The 22,776-nt window shown below is 32.9% G+C and overlaps 1 protein-coding gene across 11 annotated transcripts in view; it reads left to right on the forward strand.

The window, feature by feature from the left end:
• Positions 1-22,776, forward strand: part of CDKL3 (cyclin dependent kinase like 3) — a 110,106-nt gene that overhangs the window by 14,581 nt on the left and 72,749 nt on the right. For all 11 annotated transcript variants that reach the window (XR_007950731.1, XR_007950732.1, XM_051978192.1 and 8 more), the window contains exons 4-7: positions 8,584-8,762; positions 14,668-14,780; positions 18,741-18,880; positions 21,105-21,193. Coding sequence is in view for 9 of the 11 variants with exons in the window: in XM_051978192.1 (XP_051834152.1) it covers positions 8,584-8,762; positions 14,668-14,780; positions 18,741-18,880; positions 21,105-21,193 (521 nt within the window). In the remaining 2 variants the exon portion in view is untranslated. The remainder of the gene's footprint in view (positions 1-8,583; positions 8,763-14,667; positions 14,781-18,740; positions 18,881-21,104; positions 21,194-22,776) is intronic.

The raw sequence follows: 22,776 nt of genomic DNA on the forward strand, positions 1-22,776 counted from the left end.
TCCTTAAGAGTATCTACTCAAACTGGTAGAATCTCACTGAACAAATAAAAAGCTGGTTTGTTCTCTTTGTCTGCCATAAGGATCTTATAATAGTTACTGTGCAGGTCCAACACAGAAAGATAATTAGCAGACAATTCATGACATCCTGAATTCATAGTATAGTACAATCTATCTTAGTTCTCAAGAACCTTTAGAATTCAAGTTTAAATAGTTTAAGCATAATCAGGTTTTTTCTAAATTTTTTTAAACCACCAGTTCTGGTGAAGCATAGGGACTTTGAGATTCCATGATACTATTGATTAATAGCTCTTTCAGATGTTTCCTAAACTTCTCCATTTCTAGAAGAATGATTTTTCAAGACCCATTATGAAGATCAGGAATCATATAGGTAGAGGATGATGAAATCCCTCCTTATTGCATATCATGTCTCCTATTCATGCAATAAAAAGATATCACACCTGGAATTGCATTTATTCCTGAGATAGACCTTTTGTTTCTTGGATACTAGAGAATCTTTGAAATACTTTTCCTTATCCATTCTTGGGATGGTGTATTCAGTGCTCATCATAGTGGTACTATATTGTTGTGAAGCTTGGTGCCCTTTAATAGCTCTGTCTTTTCTCTTTCTGTACATAGAAAGCAGGTGGTCAAAGTATTCAGACATTCAGGCCTAGATTGCTGCCTGTAGTGTTTCATTGTCCCTATGAATAGACTGGAGTTGATCCCAGTCAAAACAGAAAGCCCAGAAAAAGTGGCTCCACCTAGACATACCACATCTTCAGTGTCTGATTTATCTCTGATGTCCATACCTTTCCCAGGAAACTCCCAAATGTTTTAAACTATAACCCTATTAGGAGTAATCTTCACTCAGGCCACAGAGACTAAGCCTTCATTGACTATAGAGGTATATAATCCATATTTTCTTCATGAAATGACTAGAACATAATTGTTACCTGGATTCTAGAATAGCAAAGTATGACACATCTTAATCATCACTGTCTCTAAGTGAACCCAGGAAAGGCTGCTGAGCCAGGAATTACTTTCTTAGTTTCTTCGGGTATATATATCTACAGTATTCCCTGCAATTTATGAAGTTAGTTTGGTAGACAGATTCTTGGAAGATCAATACTATATTTCCTTCTGAGTTGTGTACGTATTGTCAGTAGTTGCATCAAAATATCGTTCAGCCTCTGTGGGTATGCTATTTCCATATAGTGTAGGGAAGAAGTTTGCTGCCTTCTGCTTAGACAACTCCTAGGTTAGGGAACTTCAAGACTTTATATCTTCCCTTTGAAACATCATCTCTATCCTCTTCCAAAAGTACTTGCAAAAAACAGGTTGATTTAGTAAAACCAAAGAAGAAAAAGAAAGCCAAAGGAGGAAATAGAGCAGGAAGCCTTTAAGGGTGCAAATGGACCTAAAGGAAGAGGTCCTATTATTCATCTGGGGTCCTTTCTGTACATTCTGTATATAAAACTATTTAGGGCAGGAACTCAGGTTAGTTAATAAATCCTACATAAAAATGCTAATTCAGTATCGTGGTGTAGAGGTAATGCTGGCTTATTAAAAGCTTATGCTAGTAATGTACAAACTCTGGCAGATTCTACCAAGTTGGGGAAAAAATGGTCCTTATTTTTGTACAGCCCTTTTGAACACCCAATTTCAGTGACTGTAGCCACGTAGTGGCAACAACTAGCAAAATATAATAAGAATTGGATAGTTTTTGTAGCACCTACAAACATGTACTTTATTGTTTTACTCTAAATATGAGATTATTGTTTAATCACTAACAAGTTGATATGTCACTGAATTATATCCGTATTGGTGTATTTTTACTAATGAAACCAGAAGCCTAGGAAGTTAAAACCAAATGGAAGGATGGTTCACAGATTCTTCTTGGATAGGCAAATAAAGGAGTTGCTGCACTAAGTCTTATGTGTCTATTGGCAGCAAGAAATATTTTAGTTTTAGTCAACTGCAAAATCATCATGATGCAGTAGTGTGATGTGGTAGCCATAAAAACCAGTGGAATCTTGGCCTATATTGACAAGCATAATTTTCAAAAATAGGGATGTGATGATCACATTGTATTCTTCCTTGTCAGACCTCTGTTTAAGTTCATTGATAAACTAGACAGTGTCTAGAGGGCAACTTGTATGGTGAAGGTCCTTGAGTCCACATTGTTGTTGACTCATTTTACAGGAGTATGACCCCATTTGGGGTTTTCTTGACAGAGAAACTGCAGTGTTATCCATTTCCTTCTCCAGCTCATTTTACAGACTAGGAAACTGAGGCACATAGAGTTAAATGACTTGCCTAGGAAGTGACTAAGGTCAGAATTTAATGCATGTGTTCCTGACTCCAGGCCCAGCTCTATATCACTGTGCCACCTACCTGCCCCATCACATGTCCATAATACATGATTGATGAATGACTGAGAGCAAAAAAGATTCAGTGTCATATAGAGGAGATATATTAGACTTATTCTGTTTGACTCCTGGGAGCAATGCCTGAAAGTTTCAACGAGTTTAATTTAAACTTGATGTCAGGAAAAATTTCCAAACAATTTGAACCATCCAGCAGATAGCATTGGATTCCCTTTTCAGAGAAATTGCTCTGCCTCAAAAGTATTTTCCCTTCTTGGAGGTCTTCAAGAAGAGGCTGGGCAATCATTTGTCAAATCATTTGTACAATTTTATGGTAGGGTTCCTTTTGTGTAAGAATTGGATTAGATAGTTGTGGTAGCCATTGTGAACATTTGCAAAAAAGACCACCATGAAGATAATTGCAGCTTTTGATGTACCAGTTTCTGAAGTGTTTTTCAGCTGAAAAAAAAAATAAAGAGCGGGAGAAACTCTTCAAGAACGGATAAGACTCTCTAAATTAAATATGTGTGTGTGTGTGTGTATACACATTTACTTAACTAAAGTATATATAGTACCCTAAATGCAAAAGTAGGCATAGAAAGACTGAAATAAAAATAGTGAAAAATGTGGGAAAATGTTGTTTAGGATAAAGAAATGGAAAAATTCAAACCTCTTTCATGCCTATAATTTTATGTATGTTTCTTGAAGAGAGTTGGAGGCCTTTGATGTTATGGCATCACCCAAAATGACTATAACTTAAGAAATGGCTGGTTACCAATGTGAAAACTAGTTGTGTTTAGTTAGAATTGATTTATAAGAATAAAGATCAAAATATCAATAAGATAGCAATAAGATAGACAAATAAATAAAATAGATGATCACCACTTCCTAAAAATATTTACCAATCTAAATTTGTCATTTTGTTAAGGGGGTCAGAAGAATCTACTTCATTTTACAAATACTTGATTACTAGTCATAAATAATACTAGTTTACAATATAAACTTGGCTAGAACATCATGAAATAAATTGACTCATAATGAGAAATGGTGAAGTAAAAAAAGTTTACAGAAAAACTTGGCAAGAAATCCAGTTAAGCCAGATCATTTCACAAAAGAATAAAAATGGAAGGACAAGAAACAAGCAAAATGAAGATCTGTCAAGATTTCTATAACTATTTTCCCAATAGAACATCTATGTATTGTAGTCAATACATAGAAAAAGTTCATGCTAAGTCAGCATAATTTTGTAGGTGTTGGTATGATTTACAAGATATCTGAAAGAATGCAGGATACAAATCAAAAAGTAAATTAAGAAAATACACTTACATTTTAATAAAATTTTTATGATGATTATATATGTATGGAGAGCGTCTTTATTGAAGGTATGATTAAAGGAACAGATGGGAAGTTTCAAACTTCTACATATTCTTACAGTCACACAGCTGACTGAAAAGTACAGAAAATACAAAATAAAAACATTTTGATTTGGTAAAGGAAAATGCTCCCTTAAAGGTTCTTTTCCCACAAATTGTCTTTCATATTATATATCAAAATCATTTGATAGTCACTGAAAAATGTAACAATGGAGAGGACTTTATTTAAACTCCTGATTATATCATTTGAGTAAGAAAACAGCAGAGTGATGTCCTCCAGATGCTTCTATTTGTGGGTGACTTTATGCTGTTTAGAATATTGTAGAATATTCTAAATTAATTCATAGTCACTCAAAAGTGTTAGACCTAACTTCACACAGGAAAAAACAAATAGGTGAAGGCTGCCTATTGTCCCAAACTATGATAGGCAAGTGGATGGAAGGTCCATAGAATTGATGCATCGTACGTATATATATTAGACAGATGTGGAAGATGGACAAGGAATAGGATCTACAACTGAATAATGGAAAACTAGCAGAATGAATTGCCTTTGGTAAATCACATAATGCTTTTAATCCAAGTTTCTCATTGAACAAAAACCTAAATAATCATTAAATATTCCCAGTCTTTTAGGAATTAAAGTTTCAGACCAGGGGCAGCTAGAAAGCGCAGTAGATTGAGCACTTGCCCTGAAGCCAGGAGAACCTGAGTTCAAATGTGACCTCAAACACTTAACACATCCTAGCTCTGTGACCCTGGGCAAGTCACTTAAGCTTCATCAAAAAAAAAGTTTCAGGATGCATGAAGGGCAATGGAAAGATGTTACTGGGCATAAATATGCTGCAGCACATTACCAATGAATAATATGCCAAAAGTAGCATAAAAATATAATTGATGAGATGGTGTAAAAGCAGAAAAGGAGGTGGGTTGGCCATGTAACAAAGCCAAAAGAAAACAGATAAGCAACCTAAAAGCTACACTTGTATTCATTCAAGGATCTAAAAGATCTAGAAGGAAGATCTCAGCATACTGGGGTAGACTCTGGAGTAGGGATTAATGGGATGATATGCACAAGAGTTGGGCAGGTAGGTGGCACAGTAGGTAAGAGTGCCAGGTGTGGAGTCAGGAAGACTTACCTTTGTTGGTTCAAGCCATACACTAGCTGTGTGACCTTGGGCAAGCCACTTGACCATGTTTGCCTCAGTCCCTCATTTGTAAAATAAACTGAAGAGGGAAATGGCAAACCTTTGCCAAGAAAACCCCAAATGAGGTCACAAAGAATTAAACATTACTGAAACCACTGAACAATAATAACATGCACCAGAATCACACAGGATGAAAAAGTATGAATGCAAATCTGCACTTGTCAATAGAAGATGAGACCCCAAATCTATTGCAGTATCCAGAACTATAATATGTATATTGTCAGTATATTATAGCTTGAGCCTGGACTACATTAATTTCATCAGGTTGGCATTTTATAAATAAAGATCTTATTTTACTATCTCAAAATTTTCTAACAAATTTTTCCAAAAAGTAATTGTTTTCATTGTAGTTACTTAGAAATTATTCTTTGGTTTTACAGAATTGGTTGAATTTTTCTAAAACATATAGTGGAAATATTTCCAAATTTTAATACAATATGTCTTTGTCTTCCTTATATCCCTCTTCCCCACAAATAGATCATTCAAACAAAAGATCCTCAAAATGAAGCTATTGTGAATATAGACATGGCCTTAGAGTATGGAGGAAAAACCTGAAGATACAACCTAATTTTACAATCTCCCTAATTTTACAATCCTTTTCTGAGTACTTGGTCATTATTTTTGGAGTTTCATTTCATTCATTTTAAGACCATCATCTTCCATCTGAAAGAAAGCAGAGTGCTCTGTTCAATCAGAAGATTGACCATAAAATTGATGAGTGTTTTTTTGTTTTTGTTTTTGTTTTTATATTACTGTTTTTTTAATAGCTTTTTATTTACAAGTTATATGCATGGGTAATTTTACAGCATTGACAACTGCCAAATCTTTTGTTCCAATTTTTCCCTTTCTTCCCCCCACCCCCTGCCCTAGATAGCAGGATGACTAATACATGTTAAATATATTAAAGTATAAATTAAATACAAAATAAGTATACATGATCAAACCGTTATTTTGCTGTATAAAAAGAATCGGACTCTGAAATATTGTACAATTAGCCTGTGAAGGAAATAAAAAATGCAGGCAGGCAAAAATATAAGGATTGGGAATTCAATGTAATGGTTCTTAGTCATCTCCCAGAGTTCTTTCCCTGGGTGTAGCTGGTTCAGTTCATTACTGCTCCATTAGAACTGATTTGGTTCATCTCATTGCTGAAGATGGCCAGGTCCATCAGAATTGATCATCATATAGTATTGTTGTTGAAGTATATAATGATCTCCTGGCTCTGCTCATTTCACTCAGCATCAGTTCATGTAAGTCTCTCCGGGACTTTCTGAAATCATCCTGTTGGTCATTTCTTAATGAACAATAATATTCCATAATATTCATATACCACAATTTATTCAGCCATTCTACAATTGATGGGCATCTACTCAGTTTCCAGTTTCTGGCCACTACAAAGAGGGTTGCACAAACATTCTTGCACATACAGGTTCCTTTCCCTTCTTTAAGATCTCTTTGGGATATAAGCCCAGTAGTAATACTGCTGGATCAAAGGGTATGCTTGATCGGTGTTTTTTGCAAACATCCTCATTCAGCACATCTCTGGGTATTATTAGCTTATCACTGTTTGTTCCACATTAACATCTAATTATTTCCAATTGTGCTGAATATAACGATTTGACAAATAGATGGAAAATTTATTTAATAGAATCTTTAACATGATTTAGAACTCTAGATCTTCCCAAGATTGTCAGAAAGTTGAAACTTAGCATATTTTGAAGAAGGTTTAAATTCAAGGATATAAACTTGTATGGAATAGTGGTGGTATAGATGAAAATGTAGTATTGATTTACATATGCTTTCACCATATGGTTCTATAAAACTAAAGTTTAAAACATCATTTTTTAAATTAATCTTCACATGCATGTATGAATTTGGTATTAGATTTGGCGTGTGACTGTATAGGGATAGAAATTGGGATCATATTTGTGATTCTCCTGATGTAGGGAATTCCTTTTAAGGAATTTTGCCTGCCATGCAGTTTGGCTTCTTCTCTGCGACTTAGAGATCTGCCTAGAGTAGGGGGAATTTGTAACTTGTCCAGGGTCACATAGCTAGAATGTGTCAGAGTCAATACTTTAATTTAGACCTTTACTATCTCATTTTATGTTATTTTTCATATACACATACATATATGTATTGCATATGTATTGTGTGTATACATGTATATATGTTTAAACTGGAATTTAATTGGCATACATCATAAAGTTTTTTTTTTAATATTTCAGAGGTATTTTGTGGATGGAGGTGAGTAATTAATAAAGCCTAGATCTTATTTGACAACTTCTCTAAGTTATTTACTCATCATGAAATGAGACAACTACCAGGTAGTTAGAAATGAGGCTCTTTACCACTTGTCTATCCTTGCTCCAAAAGGGAGTCAAGCACTATACTATGCTTAGTATATATACTTGAAACAACTTTATTCTTCATGTAATGATAGCTCACACTTTCATAGCGCTTTCAGGTTTTTGAAATATCTTGCTCAAAACAACCCTGTGACATATAGTATTATTTTACAGATAAAGAAGTTTGACCTTAGAGAAGTTAGATGACTTGAAGCTCACAAAACTAGTAAATGTTACAACCAGGATCCAAAGCCAGGACTCATAATTGGTGTTTATTCCACTTTATTATACTGCCTTACTATATATTGTAGCCAAACTAGACTTTTCAGTGACTTTACTCATGCTGATATCTTCTGGAATGTCACCCTTCTGTCTCTACCTATTAAAAAATCCTACCTGTCCTTAAAATGCCTTTATTAGATATTCTGAATGCTAAACACTGGGATTTACAAGGAGGCACTTGATAAATATTTGCTTAATGAATGAATGTAGAATTTCTACATCCTTAATTCCCTTGTTTCTCAGACACTGAAAACAAATTCAAAATTTGCTGATTTGATATAAAACTAACTTTAATCAGATCTTACCTAATTTCTTAATTAAAAAAGAACAAAAATGTTAAATATATTGTAAAGTTCTAAATTTCAGCTTTTTCTGGTATGTGTTAGAATACAAGAAAAATAACAGTTTAACATCAGTGATTTGAAAAAAAGCTATGAGAAAAGGTAGTAGTTTCAAAACTGAAATTACTACAAAGTTCAAGCTGAAGTGATATTTTAGTTTTCTTCTCAATACCACAGTGTTCTATAAACAAAGCTTTTCATTTCCTTTTATGTAGGATACATTTTTTCAAATGGCACTACTCACTGAAAATAAATCTGCCCTATGTTAATATGTTCCTCATCTTTTAGAGAGACTAAGATGTAGTATCAAATTACAGCAAGTTAATTGTACATCTAAGGAATGACCCTAGATTTCTGACTTTGAATAAATTTTCCTGTTTATTTCATGGTATTTTACAGTAAATTGGAATGCTTAATTGTTTTCCTTTTTGACATTCACTAGAATGTCACTTTTAGTGATAGTATATCTTTCACAAAATCCTTTTTAATGTGGGTAAATGGGATGGGGCACCAGGAATTAGAAACCTTATGTATAACATAGATGTTGAGTATCCTTTACATCTGCAGTGAAAAAACTCTTGTTTTTATCAATATTTGCCCTCTAAGTTAGAGAATATCCCTAGATATTGAAGCTTAGTTTATCTAAAATGGTTCTTATTTGTTTTTAGATTATTCATCGGGATATAAAACCTGAGAATATTTTAGTATCTCAGTCTGGAATTACTAAACTCTGTGATTTTGGTTTTGCTCGGACATTAGCAGCCCCTGGAGACATTTATACAGACTATGTGGCTACCCGCTGGTATAGAGCACCTGAATTAGTATTAAAAGATACTACTTACGGAAAGTAAGTATGTTTTAGTATATGATCCACTTTTCTTCCCTTCTGCATTTTCCCATAATATACTTTTCTTATCTCCATTGTGTCCTTCCAACAAGATATATTTAACATGGTCAGGACTGGGAAGCATTTCTGGTCTTGTTACCATTTCTTCTGAATGGTTATAGCAGGAATGATGACAGCCATCTTGCTCAGATTTTCCTTAAAAGACATCAGTGCATACAATAAGCCTTTTAGTCACGTGCTCTAATGTATACATTAAGCCTTTTATTTGATTGCTCTACTGTGTGTCTACCATTAACTTCTGTCATTATATTCTTGGGAAATTTGTATAACTAATTTACTTTACCACTAATTTAGAAATAAATTTCCTATTACATGTATTAAGTGCTTGGTTAACAAATTATTGGTCTAATACATAACATCTCTTTGAAATATATATGTATATATGTATACATATGTTTAGATATAACAGAAGTGAGCAGGAGAAGCCCTGATTTGAGGGACTGAGATATCTTTTATGGAACTGTACATGCATTCTGCCCCTTGCTATTCCATAAGAGGCTGCTTTATTCTCTGGCCTCAACCTCCTTTTCTCTTTCTGGGGGGTGGATTCTACTTACTAGATCATCTCCCAGCAGACCTGCCTCTGTATTAACAGTAGATCCAAAAAAGTTTGATTCTTCTGACTCCCTAATGCCTATATAACAGAACAATCATTTGAAGCAAAATGTCAGTGCTATAATGTACTCACTGCCTAAGTGGAGTGTGGAGTTTGCCTGAGACATAGAACAGAGAATTCAGCTCAGTGACTTCTAAGCCTTTCAAGAGTGACCTCAGAATAGAGTCTTCTTAGATATGTAAAATTCCCCATAAATGTTTGAAAGAACTGTTTAGTCAATGTCATCATCCCTGAATCTTGCAGTACCCCTACACACAACATACACACACACACACACACACACACACACACACACACGCACGCACACACACACATGCACTCATCTATCTGTCTGTCTATCTATCTGTCTATCTATCTATAGAGACAGAAAAGGAGAAAGGGAGGAAAAGAAAGGAGGGAAGGAGAGAGAGACTAGACAGAAAAACAGAGAGAAAGATCTGGATACTAAATAAGATAACTAAAATGGACCAGTACATCATGCCATGAATTCAAGAAATCTTGGACTATTTGGGGATGCAGTAGTTTTTAATATTGTACTTAAACATAAGAGATACAGATACCATCAGATTCAAATGAGAGAAAACACTGAAAAAGAATCCTAAAAGTCAGTGGATTTTCTTCTCATTCTTCTTGTAGACCATGCACATGAACCATACCAGATTGTCTCAAATTCCCTGGGGGATGTAATTGTGGCTGAATGAGCAAAAGGAACAGTCTCCCAGGTTACTTTAAACTGGTACAGTTGGTCTGGCAGAAAAGACTCTTTGAGCATGGAGAACATGCTAATGAAACAGAAAATGGTTTTGTGGGGTTCCAAGACATCTCTCAAGAATGGACTATTAAGGTCAAATGAGAGTCTACTCTGAATTATTCAGACTCTACTGCAAAAGATCAAGATAGGTCTGCTGTGAGATGGCAGTCTCTCTTCATGGAGAAAGAGGTTTTGGAGTAGAGGCCAGAACAGCCTCATTCCACAAAAAGAAAGGGCCAGAGCACATATCCTGCTCTGTGTGCCTTAGCACAGAAAACCAGAGGTTCCCCATTTCAACTCTACTACCTTGGAAAAGTAATACTCAGTATAGGTTATACTCATATTTAATATAATCCAGATTTGGAAAGGAAAGTATAGCCCTTTATTTTGTATTGATATTTTGATCTGTGCAAGTGGTGCCCTTCTAAGAGCTTTAGAAAATGGCCTGATTTCTAATGTATTTACAATTTGAGGCAATTATAAAATTTGAGAGCTAGATAAGAAATATAGAAAAACATGAAGGGAACAAGTTATATATTACATATTACATATAAATGCAAAGAAAAAAAGTTAAATAGAATCATCTTCTGTATTCTTCCTAAGAACAATCATTCTGATGGAGAAGCTCTCCAGACTTTGTTTTGCTCCATAATGCTTGTTTTGAATTTGAACAAATTTTAATTTTTTCTGAAATCATTTGTCAAGTTAATGCTTGAAGAAAACTATTCATGGCAGTCATGACTTTAGTGCTCCTCAGAATGACATTGAGTTTTTTCTACATCTAAAATGAAGCAAAAGTAATATGTGATATTGTAATATTGGTGAATATTATAGTTATTGTGGCTTATTTCAATAGCCGAACAAGAGCATCTTAATTAAGTCGAATATTATGAAAGCCTTCGACAACAATTAACTAACTTGATATAGCCTCCCATGCCTTAAAGTTATGTTAGATCAGTCAGCAAGCACTTATTGATAATTTACTATCTGTCAAGCACTGCTAAGATGATATGCCTTCCTTTCCTTCAATTGTTATGTAATAGGGCACCAATATCAATTACAAATCTATATATTTAGAGAATGTTCAGGGAGAAAAATACAATTCCCAGTGGCCCTGGCTATTCATCTGTGAATGAGCAAATCAGAATAAATTTGGGGAGATATCTCAGAAGTGGATGATGAGTTTTATGCATGGCATTCTGTAGAGTTACTTCAGGTTTTGAGGATGAAATTATTTTAGTTGTGAATTTTCATGAAAAGTAACAAACTTCTTAAAAATAATAAAAACTTTACATTTCATCATTAAATAACGTGCATAATGTTTGGGCTTGCAGAGTTGTACAAACTGATGTTAACCTCATTATTCCTAATTTCATTGTTATCTGAATCTGATTGTATTGCTTTTGTGGCAGGGGTCAGTATAATATGATATAGAATTATTTTATGAGTGGTGTGAGTTCCTTGATTTTTATTTTTTTTCTTCAAATAATGATACTTTAAAAAATTGCTTATAAAAAATCAAACAAACCTAGATCCTATTTCATGTTATTGGGAGTAATATCTAGTTCTTACCTCATATTAAAAATGAATTAAGATTAATAAATTATATACAATTTACAAAATATTTGGGAATGAGGTACTACAGTAATTATTGTTCTGTCCTTAAGTACATGATGAGTTACAGAACACAATTGTGTAAATTCAACTATATACATTAATATTGCAATTATTTTAATATAAAGATTTATTATATATATAAATAAATAAAGATAATGTAAAGATCTGCTTTGCTACAGGACTTCCCAGGCAATTTAAATCAAAGCAAATTGATTTATATTTAAACAAAGCAATGATTACATTTAAATATAATCTGAAATTTTTATATTAAAAAATCATGTTGTGATTTGTTAAAATTACAACTTTTATCTCTTTTTTTTGGTAAATTAAAAATTGTCTTTTTTTTTTTTTTTTTTTGCTGAGACAATTGGAGCTAAGTGACTTGCCCAGGATCACACAGCTAGGAAGTTTTAAGTGTCTGAGGTCACATGTGAACTCAGATCTTCCAGATTTCAGAGATAGTACTCTATCTACTCTGCCACCTAGCTGCCCCAAAATTGTCATTTCTTAAATGCAAATTTCTTGTTTAGTTCTTCTTTGAAAAGTTAATCAAGTATATCAAGAGAACTAATGAAAAAATCCATAGGAAGGTGACCTAGCCATACCACACCTAAAATTCTATTATAAAGTGGTAGTCATCAAGACCATCTGGTACTGGCTAAGAAATAGAATGGTAGAATGGTGGAATAGTTTAAATACAATGGCACAGTAATCAATGACTATAGTAATCTAGTGTTTAATAAACCCAAATGGTCCAGCTTTTGGGATGAGAATTCACTATTGATAAAAATTGCTGGGAAAACTGGAAAATAATATGTCAGGAATTTGGCATAGAACTACATCTCCCACTGCATTCCAAAATAAGGTCAAAATGGGTATATGATTTAGATTAAAAGGTGATACTATAAGCAATTAGGGGAGCAAGGGATAGTTTATCTGTCAGATTTTTGGAGAAGGATGGAATTTATAATCAAAGAAGAACTAGAGAACATTATGAATTGCAAAATGGATAATTTTGATTACATTAATTTAAAAAGTTTTTTCACAAACAAAACCAATGCAGCCAAGATTAGAAGGGAAACAGGAAGCTAGGGGAAAAAAATTTACAGCCTGTGTTTCTGATAAAGTCCTCATTGCTAAACTATATAGAGAATTGACTCAAATTTATAAGAATACAAGTTATTCCTCAGTTGATAAGTAGTCAAAGTGAACAGACACTTTTCAAATGAAGAAATTAAAGCCATCTAAAGTTATAAGAAAAAAATTCTCTAAGGAACTAGAGGCTGAGTGGATACCTATCAATTGCAGAATGACTGAATAAATTATGGTATATGAATGTTATGGAATATTGTTTTTTATAAGAAATAATCATCAGGATGATTTCAGAAAGGTCTGAAGAGATTTGCATGAACTGATGCTAAGTGAAGTGAGTAAAACCAGAAGAACACTGTTTACAGTAATAACAAAAATATGTGATGGTCAATTCTGATGGACGCAGTTCTTTTCAACAATGAGGTGATTCAGGTCAATTCCAATAGACTTGTGATGGTAAAAGCCATCTGCATCCAGAAAGAGGACTGTGAGATCTGAATGTGGATCACAGCATAGTATTTTTACTTTTTTGTTGTTTGCTTGCTTTTTGTTTTCTTTCTCATTTTTTCCCTTTTTTGATTTGATTTTTCTTTTGCAGCATGATGCTTGTGGAGGTATGTATAGAAGAGTTGCATATGTTTAATATATATTGTACTGTTTGCTGTCTGGGGGGGAAGAGAGGGAGAAAAATTTTGAAATGTGGGGTTTTGCAAGGATGAATGTTGAGGACTATCTCTGCATATATTTTGAGTGAAGAACTATTATTTTAATGATCTAAATCACTTTTAATTAGAGAAATACAAATTAACACAACTCTGAGGTAATGTCACACATGTTACCTCACCTCTCACCTCTCAGATTGGCTAAGATAATAGGAAACGATAACAATAAATGTTGGAGGGCACATAGGAAAACTGTAACGCTAGTGTATTGTTGATAGAGTTGTGAACTTGATCCAACCATTCTGTAGAGCAGTTTGGAACTATGCCCAAAGGACTATCAAACTGGACATACCTTTTCATCCAGGAGTGTTACTACTTGGTCAGTATCCCAAAGAGATTTATAAATGAAGGAAAAAAACTCATATGTGCAAAAATATTTGTAGCAGTTTTTTGTTTTTTTTTTTTTTTTTTTAATAGTGGCAAGGAACTGGAAATTGATGCATTGTCTATACAATTGGAATGGGAAATGACAGAATAAGTTATAGTATATGGATGCAATGGGATATTATTGTTCTATAAGAAATGATGAGCAGGCTGAATTCAGAAAAGCCTGGAAAGACTAGATATTGATTGAAGTGAGCAGAATGAAGAGAGCATTGTACACAGTAACAACAAAATTATGTGATGATCAACTGCAATAGACTTGGCTCTTCCCAACAATGCAGTGATTCAAGGCAATTCCAATAAACATTTGATAGAAAATGCCATTTGCATCCAGAGAGAGAACTATTGGAGACAGAATGTGGATTGAAGCAAAAGTATTTTCATCTTTGGTTTTGTTTATTTGTTTGTTTTTTTCTTTCTTATGTTTTTTCCCCTTTTGGTCTGATATTTCTTATACAACATGACAAATATAGAAATATGTTTAAAGGAATTGCACATATTTAATCTATATCAGATTACTTGCTGTCTTGGGGAAGAGGGAAAAAAATTTGGAGCATGAAGTCTTACAAAAATGAATGTTGAAAACTATTTTACATATACTTAAAAAAAATACTATTGGGAAAAAAGAAATAGTAAAGTTATTTTCTCTTTTTCTGCTTTTAGACCTGTGGATATTTGGGCTTTAGGTTGCATGATCGTTGAGATGGCCACAGGGAACCCATATCTTCCTAGTAGTTCTGACTTGGATTTGCTCCACAAAATTGTGATAAAAGTAGGTAGGTATTACTGAAATTTTCTGTTATACTAAAAAATGAAAATGAAACAAACCACATTAATTTGTTTTTCACAATGTGTTAAAATGCAAAATGTTCATCCTAGTTCTGTTCATAAAGAATAACAAATTTTTAATACTACAGCAAATTATATTGTTCACAAAAATATCAGCAAATTTGTTCCTAGGCTTATATATATTATAGGTATATACATATAAGATGCCAAATTATCTACTGTTGTAAATAACTTTATGCCAGAAAAGAAGCTATGTTTTTGGCCTAATATGTTGCTAGTTGGTCCTATGAAAATGGTCTGTTAAGAACTCTTTATATTTTGGAGGAAAAAAATATTTGTGTGCCCTAAAGGCATTTTGTTGCCTAAAGGCATATAGACTCATGCATATACCTATCTCTACTAATGGAATATACATACACACATTATTATTCATTCTTTCCAAAATATTGTCCTTTAAATTTAAATAGCCAAATATTGGGGATATAGTAGAAACAGAAGTCATTAAATAATATCTCATTTGAAAGGCAGCTTGAAGTATATAATTAAATTATTGTGTTAAACAAAATTACCTAGTTGTATAACTAAAATTAATATGTTTCAAATTCTTAAAGATTAAAGACTTATATTTTTCAATTTATAAGTTTTAAAAACCATTTTAAGGCTAAGAGTTCATATACTTTAATGTTAATTATTTTCATTCATGGTCCAAGTGTAACTTCTTATTCTGTAAAAGTACATGAAATAATTATTGTACTGAAGATTCTAGACACTGAATTTTAATATATAGATTTATTCTAATTATATAGGAGCACTAGAAGTTTTCAATTTTACCAAAAAAATTATGTAGAGGCATCTAGATGGTAGAGTGGAGAAAGCACCAGTCCTGGAGTCAGGAGGAGCTGAGTTCAAATGTGGCCTTAATACTTCCTAGCTGTGTGACCTTAGGCAAGTCATTTGACCCCAATTGCCTAAAAATAAATAAAATGTGTGTGTTATGATTTTCCTATTTTGGAAGGTTACTTAAAAAAAAACATCATCTAAACATTTTCTATCTGGCTACTAAAAGCTTTCTTAAAATAGGGAGTAATTTTTTTTTATTATGATGCATTTTTGAAAATTGTCAGAATGGATTGAAAGTGAACTAAAATTTCTCATGTAATTATTAAAAAGTTGTGTTATTGAGCAAAAGCTCAAGTATCAAAGAAGCATCATTATAATCTTCATTATAACTAAAAATAGCCAGCATCCTCTGTAATGCCTGAATATAGTAACATTTTCCTCCAAGTCATCACCTTTAAATCTAGAGGGGACCTTAGAATTCCAATCCAATTTTATAGATGAAAAAAAAGCAAGGCCTAGAGAGGTGAAGTGATTTGCTCAAAAATATGTAACACATCATGGACATGGGTGAATCTAAAAGTAAAAACTACTAAGTTCCAATCAAAGGCTCTTTCCACTAGATCACATTTTCCTCCCTTATAACATATTTTATAAAATGGGCATGACTTTGCTGTATCAAAAACTCTTACAACTAATATTCTAGTTATATTTTGATAATTGTGATCTTATTAATATGAGTACTATCTTCATCATTGCAGATCACCACTCATTCAAACCTTTTCACCCTATATGACTCTTGTGCATGTCCTCCCATTAATCCATCCCATACAATCCACCCAATATTCTGAGGGCCTTCCTTCTCTCTTTTTAGATCATTGAATGGATACCAGTGTAACATTTAGGTTGTCTTACTATTATCTCTTGATTTTGCTACATGATCAACCTACCTTCTTTTCTGCTCTTTTCATCACTTATATCTTTTATGCCCCTTTTGGTATATAATTAATTGGTAATGCTCTGTAGCATATTTATGACTACTAAACATCTCTTGCCCTTGTCCTAAGAGACTGGAGATATTTAATAATCTACAGCCACATTCACCAGAAGAATGAATACTGGTGTTAAAAATTTAAGCTTTTGTTTCAGTGAGAAACTTGAGGTCATTAAAAGGATTGTGTGAGTTCCTCGAGGCAATCCAGCCAGATAGCTTCCTATTATTCAATTGTAGACCCTGTTCCTTGTCCCTTTGTCATGTCTGTCTAAAATATAAGTACTGATGGACCAACTCTATGGGCTTTTTATCCAGTTGCCTATCATAGTCTGAAACAATAGGCAGTTTTCATCTACTTGTTTTTTCCTGTGTGAATAGTTAGGCCAAAAACTTTTGAGTGGCTGTATATTTCATTTAGGATGTTCTGCAATATTCCAGAGTTTCATATAAAGTTCTCCCCAAATAGAAGCATTTGGAGGATATTGCCATCTAAAGGTAATTCCTCTCTACCGTTTGGACAGTACACTGAACACCCCCTCTGTAATAATGGTAACATATTTGATAACTGTCTCCTGGTATTATATCAGAATGAAATTCAGCAAGTTGAACAGAATTCTCTTTTGTAGCATTTTTAAAAATGATATATTTTATTAATATAATATATTATTATGCATGATAATATATTAATATAACATTAATATATGTATAAGAGTACCTTTGAGAGAAGAATCTTCATTATGTCATTTTGCCTTTCCTAATAACAGTATTAGTACCAATAAAAGCCAATGGAGAAAATATCAAGAAAAATAAAAAGAACTCCTGATTCTATGTCTGCCTTCCCATTGCTATAAAATCTTTATGAAAATAATATGCAAAAGCATCAAGCCATCTTTGATTATTAACTTTTGGGAAGGAACAAGTTACTTTTCACATTACAGTGAACCTTTACATATCACATTTGGCTAAAAGAAGCAAAGAATGCAAGATTCCATTGTGCTTATTATTTGTTTAACTTAATATTTACTTATTTAATCATTATATAACTACCTTAAAATTTAGAAAGAATTTTGGGAAATCATTTAGATGGTTCATGTTTCTTTAAAAAGATATTTAGGGAAATTTGAATTGATAACTTTCTTTTTTCTGAATGAGTTTACTCTTTATCCAAGCAGAGGTATTCAGAATCATTCCACTGATTATCCTTATAATGTATATTTGCAGCATTTACATCTGTGGATTTTCATTGTAGAGACTTGGAGAAGAGGAGTTTCTGTAACCCGGTCTTTTCTTTTTTCTTATGATCAGGGTTTTCTTAACACCAACTGGGTTCAATCTCTTTCTCCTCTCTTCTGTTTCCCTGAGTCATCATTCAGGAAAGAGTCACTGCTCCAGGTAGAGTCCCCTGCAAGAATTAACGATTAAAAATAATCTGATCTGTAAGAGGTGCAAAGCATCGAGAAGTGAGCTGTATGTACCCCATCTATGCTAATGTGTTTCAATACTTGAAGACATCTTTTTTTTCCCCCTTACCTATCTCTAGCTGTACAGTTATAAAATCTTAAAATTGGAAGAGACCTTAGCAGTCATCTAGTCCAAACTCCTTATTTTACACATGAGGAAATTGCGGCCCAGAGAAAGTGAAGTGACTTACCCCAAATTAAGTGTTAGCTTGTTAGTAGCAGACCTGAGAAATTATCTTGGTCCTCTTTCTTTCTACTACTCCATACTGCAGCCTTCTTCCCTCATTTCATCTATTCATTTGGTAAATAATAATGAAGTTAAGATTTCCACATATAAATACCTCCAAGTTTCAATGTTTAATTTTTTTTCTTTTAGTATCAAATCTTCTAACACCTCCCCTTCTCAGAGAAGGAAAAAGAAGGTGGTTTTACATTAAATCATGTTATAACCTGTTGACAAATTAATTAGAAAACCCAAGATATTTATGCAATAAATTATTTCTTTGTCTCTAAAAATCAAATATACTTAAGCCTTATTTTTTACATTTATAATTTTAATTATTATTGCTTTATGTAGAAATTTAGCATTTTGAATATTTAGTTATTTTGACTGTTGGCTGTTTTCTCAACTCTTAAGTTTTTTTTTCTTCTTTCAGGTAATTTGACACCTCACTTGCAGAGTGTTTTTTCCAGGAGTCCTATTTTTGTTGGGGTAGTTCTTCCTCAAGTTCAGCACCCTAAAAATGCAAGAAAAAAATATCCGAAGCTAAATGGATTACTGGCAGACATAGTCCATGTATGTTAGAAGAGAGCATGAGCTTATTTCCCAGAACTGTTTGGAAATTTTAATAGCATTTTAAAAATCTTATTTTAATAGAAATAGAAGTAGTCTAACAAGTAAAAATGTTGTTGCAAAAAATGAATATATCTACAAATGTATTTCTTAGATATAGAAGAGGAATTACACTTAATCCAATCCCTCTCTTTTGGCAGAGTTTAGACTCTTATTAAGGTCCTGTCAGTTCAGTATTTCTTTCTCTGCACCAGGATGACTCTATTGTAATTAGGACAAATCTAAATAGCGAAAGATAAACAGGTCTTCCATTCTGCTAGAGGAAGCAGGAAAGGAAAGGTTTCTGAGAACTTCCAATGTTCAAATTTTCCTAAAAACTGGATGTTCCATAACTCATGTTTCTGGTTTCAGGTAGTCTGAATTATCTCCATTTGGCACTGTAATGTCCTATTGTATCCTGTAAGGGTGGCATGTGGACATACATTGATATCAAGTTTTTAACTTGAAGTGAATTTAAAGCATTATAAAGATCTTTTAAAAAGAAGTTATTTTGAACTTATCTGGTATTTTTGGATTTCTATTGATTCCAAAATGTGGAAATGTAAAGTATAATTTAGTAAAGTTAGTAAACTTTGTAATAGAAGATAGCTTTTTTTCAGAAATTATTGATTGATTGCTGGAGATTTATTTATTGTTGATTTTAAGATCATAGATGCCAAAATATCTTTTTCTTTTTTTTTCAAAATATCTTTTTCTACTTTCTTAATTCACTGAATTATGTTACTCAGATAATATCTGATAGGTAATCGTTTCTTAACTCTATTTTATGATTCATTATGCCTTTTGAAGGGAAGAATAAAATATTGCATAACTTGTAATTTTAAAGGGAACTTTGAAATGTAAATCATTTAGCAACATTTATTAAATTTTTATCTCTTTTTGTTACTTTGGTTTATAAAATAGTTTTATTTGTAAATATAATTGATTTAAAAATTTGTGGTCTCATATGTTATCCAGGTACCTTGTTTATTCTTTCTATTGCTCATTTTTTGAGCTATTTCTTTGATCAGTGTTATTTCTCCTAAGAATAGAGAAAAGAGTAGGACTGTCCTGCTAAAGATTATGTGGAAGAGGCTGAAACCTTACTAAAATGGAATTTCATGGTACTATATTGTCTAAGACTAAAAAGATTTGGGTTTTGGGTCCAGACTTGCCTTGCCAAGTCACTAAATCTCCATTGCAGTTTTCTCAACTATAAAGTGGAACTATCAGTATCTATGAGCCCTATTTATGGGTACAGTTATAACAGTCACATGATAAGCAGCTGATATAGTAGAAAAAGCCCTGGATTTAGACTTAGCTTTGAATCTTGACTCTTATTTACTGCCTATCTGTTCTTGGGCAAGTTTCCTCTCCCTGGGTTTCAGTTTCATATGTAAAATTAAGGGTTGGGCTAAATGATTTCTAAGACCTTTTTCAGCTCTAAATTTTATAGTTCTATGTCATAGAAAATTTTACATTTGGAAGTTATTTTATGGGTATCAACTAGCTTTCATATAGTCTCATTATCATATTGGCTCACAACAGCTTTGTGTTATATGAGAATAGCCTTAAGAATAACCATTTAGGCCCATTTTATATATGAGGAAACTAAGCCTCCTAGACTTGAAAGTATCTTGTCTACAACAACATAGCTATTGTAGATTTAGGACTTAAATTCAGATTTTTAAACTTCTAGTCAAATGTTCTTTCCAGTATAACTTAAGACTGGAAATTTACTGTTTATACATATTTAATCTTGATCATTTTAGCCAAAACTAGTAATTCAGTCCCCAGAGTCTTTTTTACTAGATATAACTCTCCATATTTTTTAAACTAATGACTTTAGCAGTGTCATTAGTGTTTTATGTTACCATGTTAGTTACATGCTTGACCTGTACAAATCTATCTTTATACCCTGTAGCACAGAACCTGTGATACTAGGCTTAATGTAAATTAGGTAAATTGTCACGGGTTGAGAGGAAAGAAGAGAATTCAGACCTATAAATTACTGAGTCCTAATTTTCTCTTTTTAATAACTCAGACCTAGGTAACCTCTTTCTTTCTCAGTTATAAAAAAAGAAAAAAATTGTGTGTGTGTGTGTGTGTGTGTAAATGGGCCTGTGCTCTGTAAAGAAATTTGTAAAAGTAATTTTAACCTTATTATTTAACCTTCATTATTTTCCAGGCTTGTTTACAAATTGATCCTGCTGAAAGAGTGTCATCCACAGATCTTCTGAATCATGACTATTTTACTAGAGATGGGTTTATTGAAAGGTAAGCATTTAAAGATTTTAATATTTTTTTTAAATTAAGGCTTTTCAGAAAACTGGGGAAAACTTACATCTAAGGGTGAGAAAGGCCTCATTTATAAAATATATAGAGAGAATTGACTCAAATTTATAAGAATACAAACCATTCTCTAGTTGATAAATGGTTAAAGGGTATAAACAGGCAATTTTCAGATGAAGAAGTTAAAACCATTTCTAGTCACATAAAAAAAGTTCTAAATCACAATTGATTAGAGAAATGTAAATTAAGACAACTCTGAGGTACCACTTACACACCTCTCAGATTGGCTAAGATGACAGGAAAAGACAATGATAAATGATTGGAGGGGATGAGGGAATACATTGTTGGTAGAGTTGTGAACTGTTCCAACCATTCTGGAGAGCAATTTGAACTATGCTCAAAGGGTATTAAACTGTGCAGACCCTTTGATCCAGCAGTGACTCTACTGGAATCGTATCCCAAAGAGATCATAAAAAAGGGAAAAATATCCACATGTGTAAAAATGTTTTAGCAGCTCTTTCTGTGGTGGCAAGGAACTGGAAAATGAATGGATGCCCATCAGTTGGGAAATAGCTGAATAAGTTATGATATATGAATATAATGGAATATTATTGTTCTGTAAGAAATATTCAGCAGGATGTTTCAGAGAGACCTGGAGAGAATTACATGAACTGATGATAAATAAAGTGAGTAGAACTAAGAGAACATTGTATACAGCAACAGCAAGATTATATGAGAATCATCTCTGATAGACTTAGTTCTTTTCAACAAGGAGGTGATTCAGGCCAATTCCAAAAGACTTGTGATGGAGAGAGCCATCCATATCCAAAGGACTATGGGGACTGAATGTGGACCATAACATAGTATTTGCACCTTTTTTTGTTATTGTTTGCTTTTTTTCTTTCTCATTTTTTCCCTTTTTGATCTGATTTTTCTTGTGCAGCATGATAAATGTGGAAATAGGTATAGAAGAATTGCACATTTTAACATATATTGGATTGCTTTCTAGGGAGGGGAAAGGGTGAGGGGAAAAGAGGGAGAAAAACTTGGAGCATAGGGTTTTGCAAGGGTGAATATCTTTGCATGTATTTTGAAAATAAAAAGCTATTATAAAAATAGTAAAATAAAAAATTAAATTAAAGATTGTATGTTGTGTTGACAGGTTTCTTTAGGGTATTGTGTATTGCAAATACCTATAATGTACATAGTTATATGGATGGTAATGTGTAATAGAAAAGAAAATGAAAAAAAATGAATCTATACATATAAACTTTAGAGATCATAAACTAGTGGTAGTCAGTTGGATCACCAGAAATTTTTTTCTTTAGTCTCACTGGGAACATGGAGTTATTTTCCAATTCTGACTAATCAAGAGCAATGATATTGCCAAAGCACATTGATGATTCCTTCTTTTATCCTTTTGTAGCACTGATTGTCCTCATACTGTGCAAAATAGCACATCATTATTGTATCACAGGAACATAGCTTTAAAACTTAAAGGGATCTTTTGGATCATCTATTCCAAGCTTTTAATTTTAAAGGGGAAGAAACTGAGACCTAGAAACAGG

Source organism: Antechinus flavipes, chromosome 2, assembly GCF_016432865.1.
Source record: "Antechinus flavipes isolate AdamAnt ecotype Samford, QLD, Australia chromosome 2, AdamAnt_v2, whole genome shotgun sequence".
Classification (NCBI taxonomy): Eukaryota; Metazoa; Chordata; class Mammalia; order Dasyuromorphia; family Dasyuridae; genus Antechinus; species Antechinus flavipes.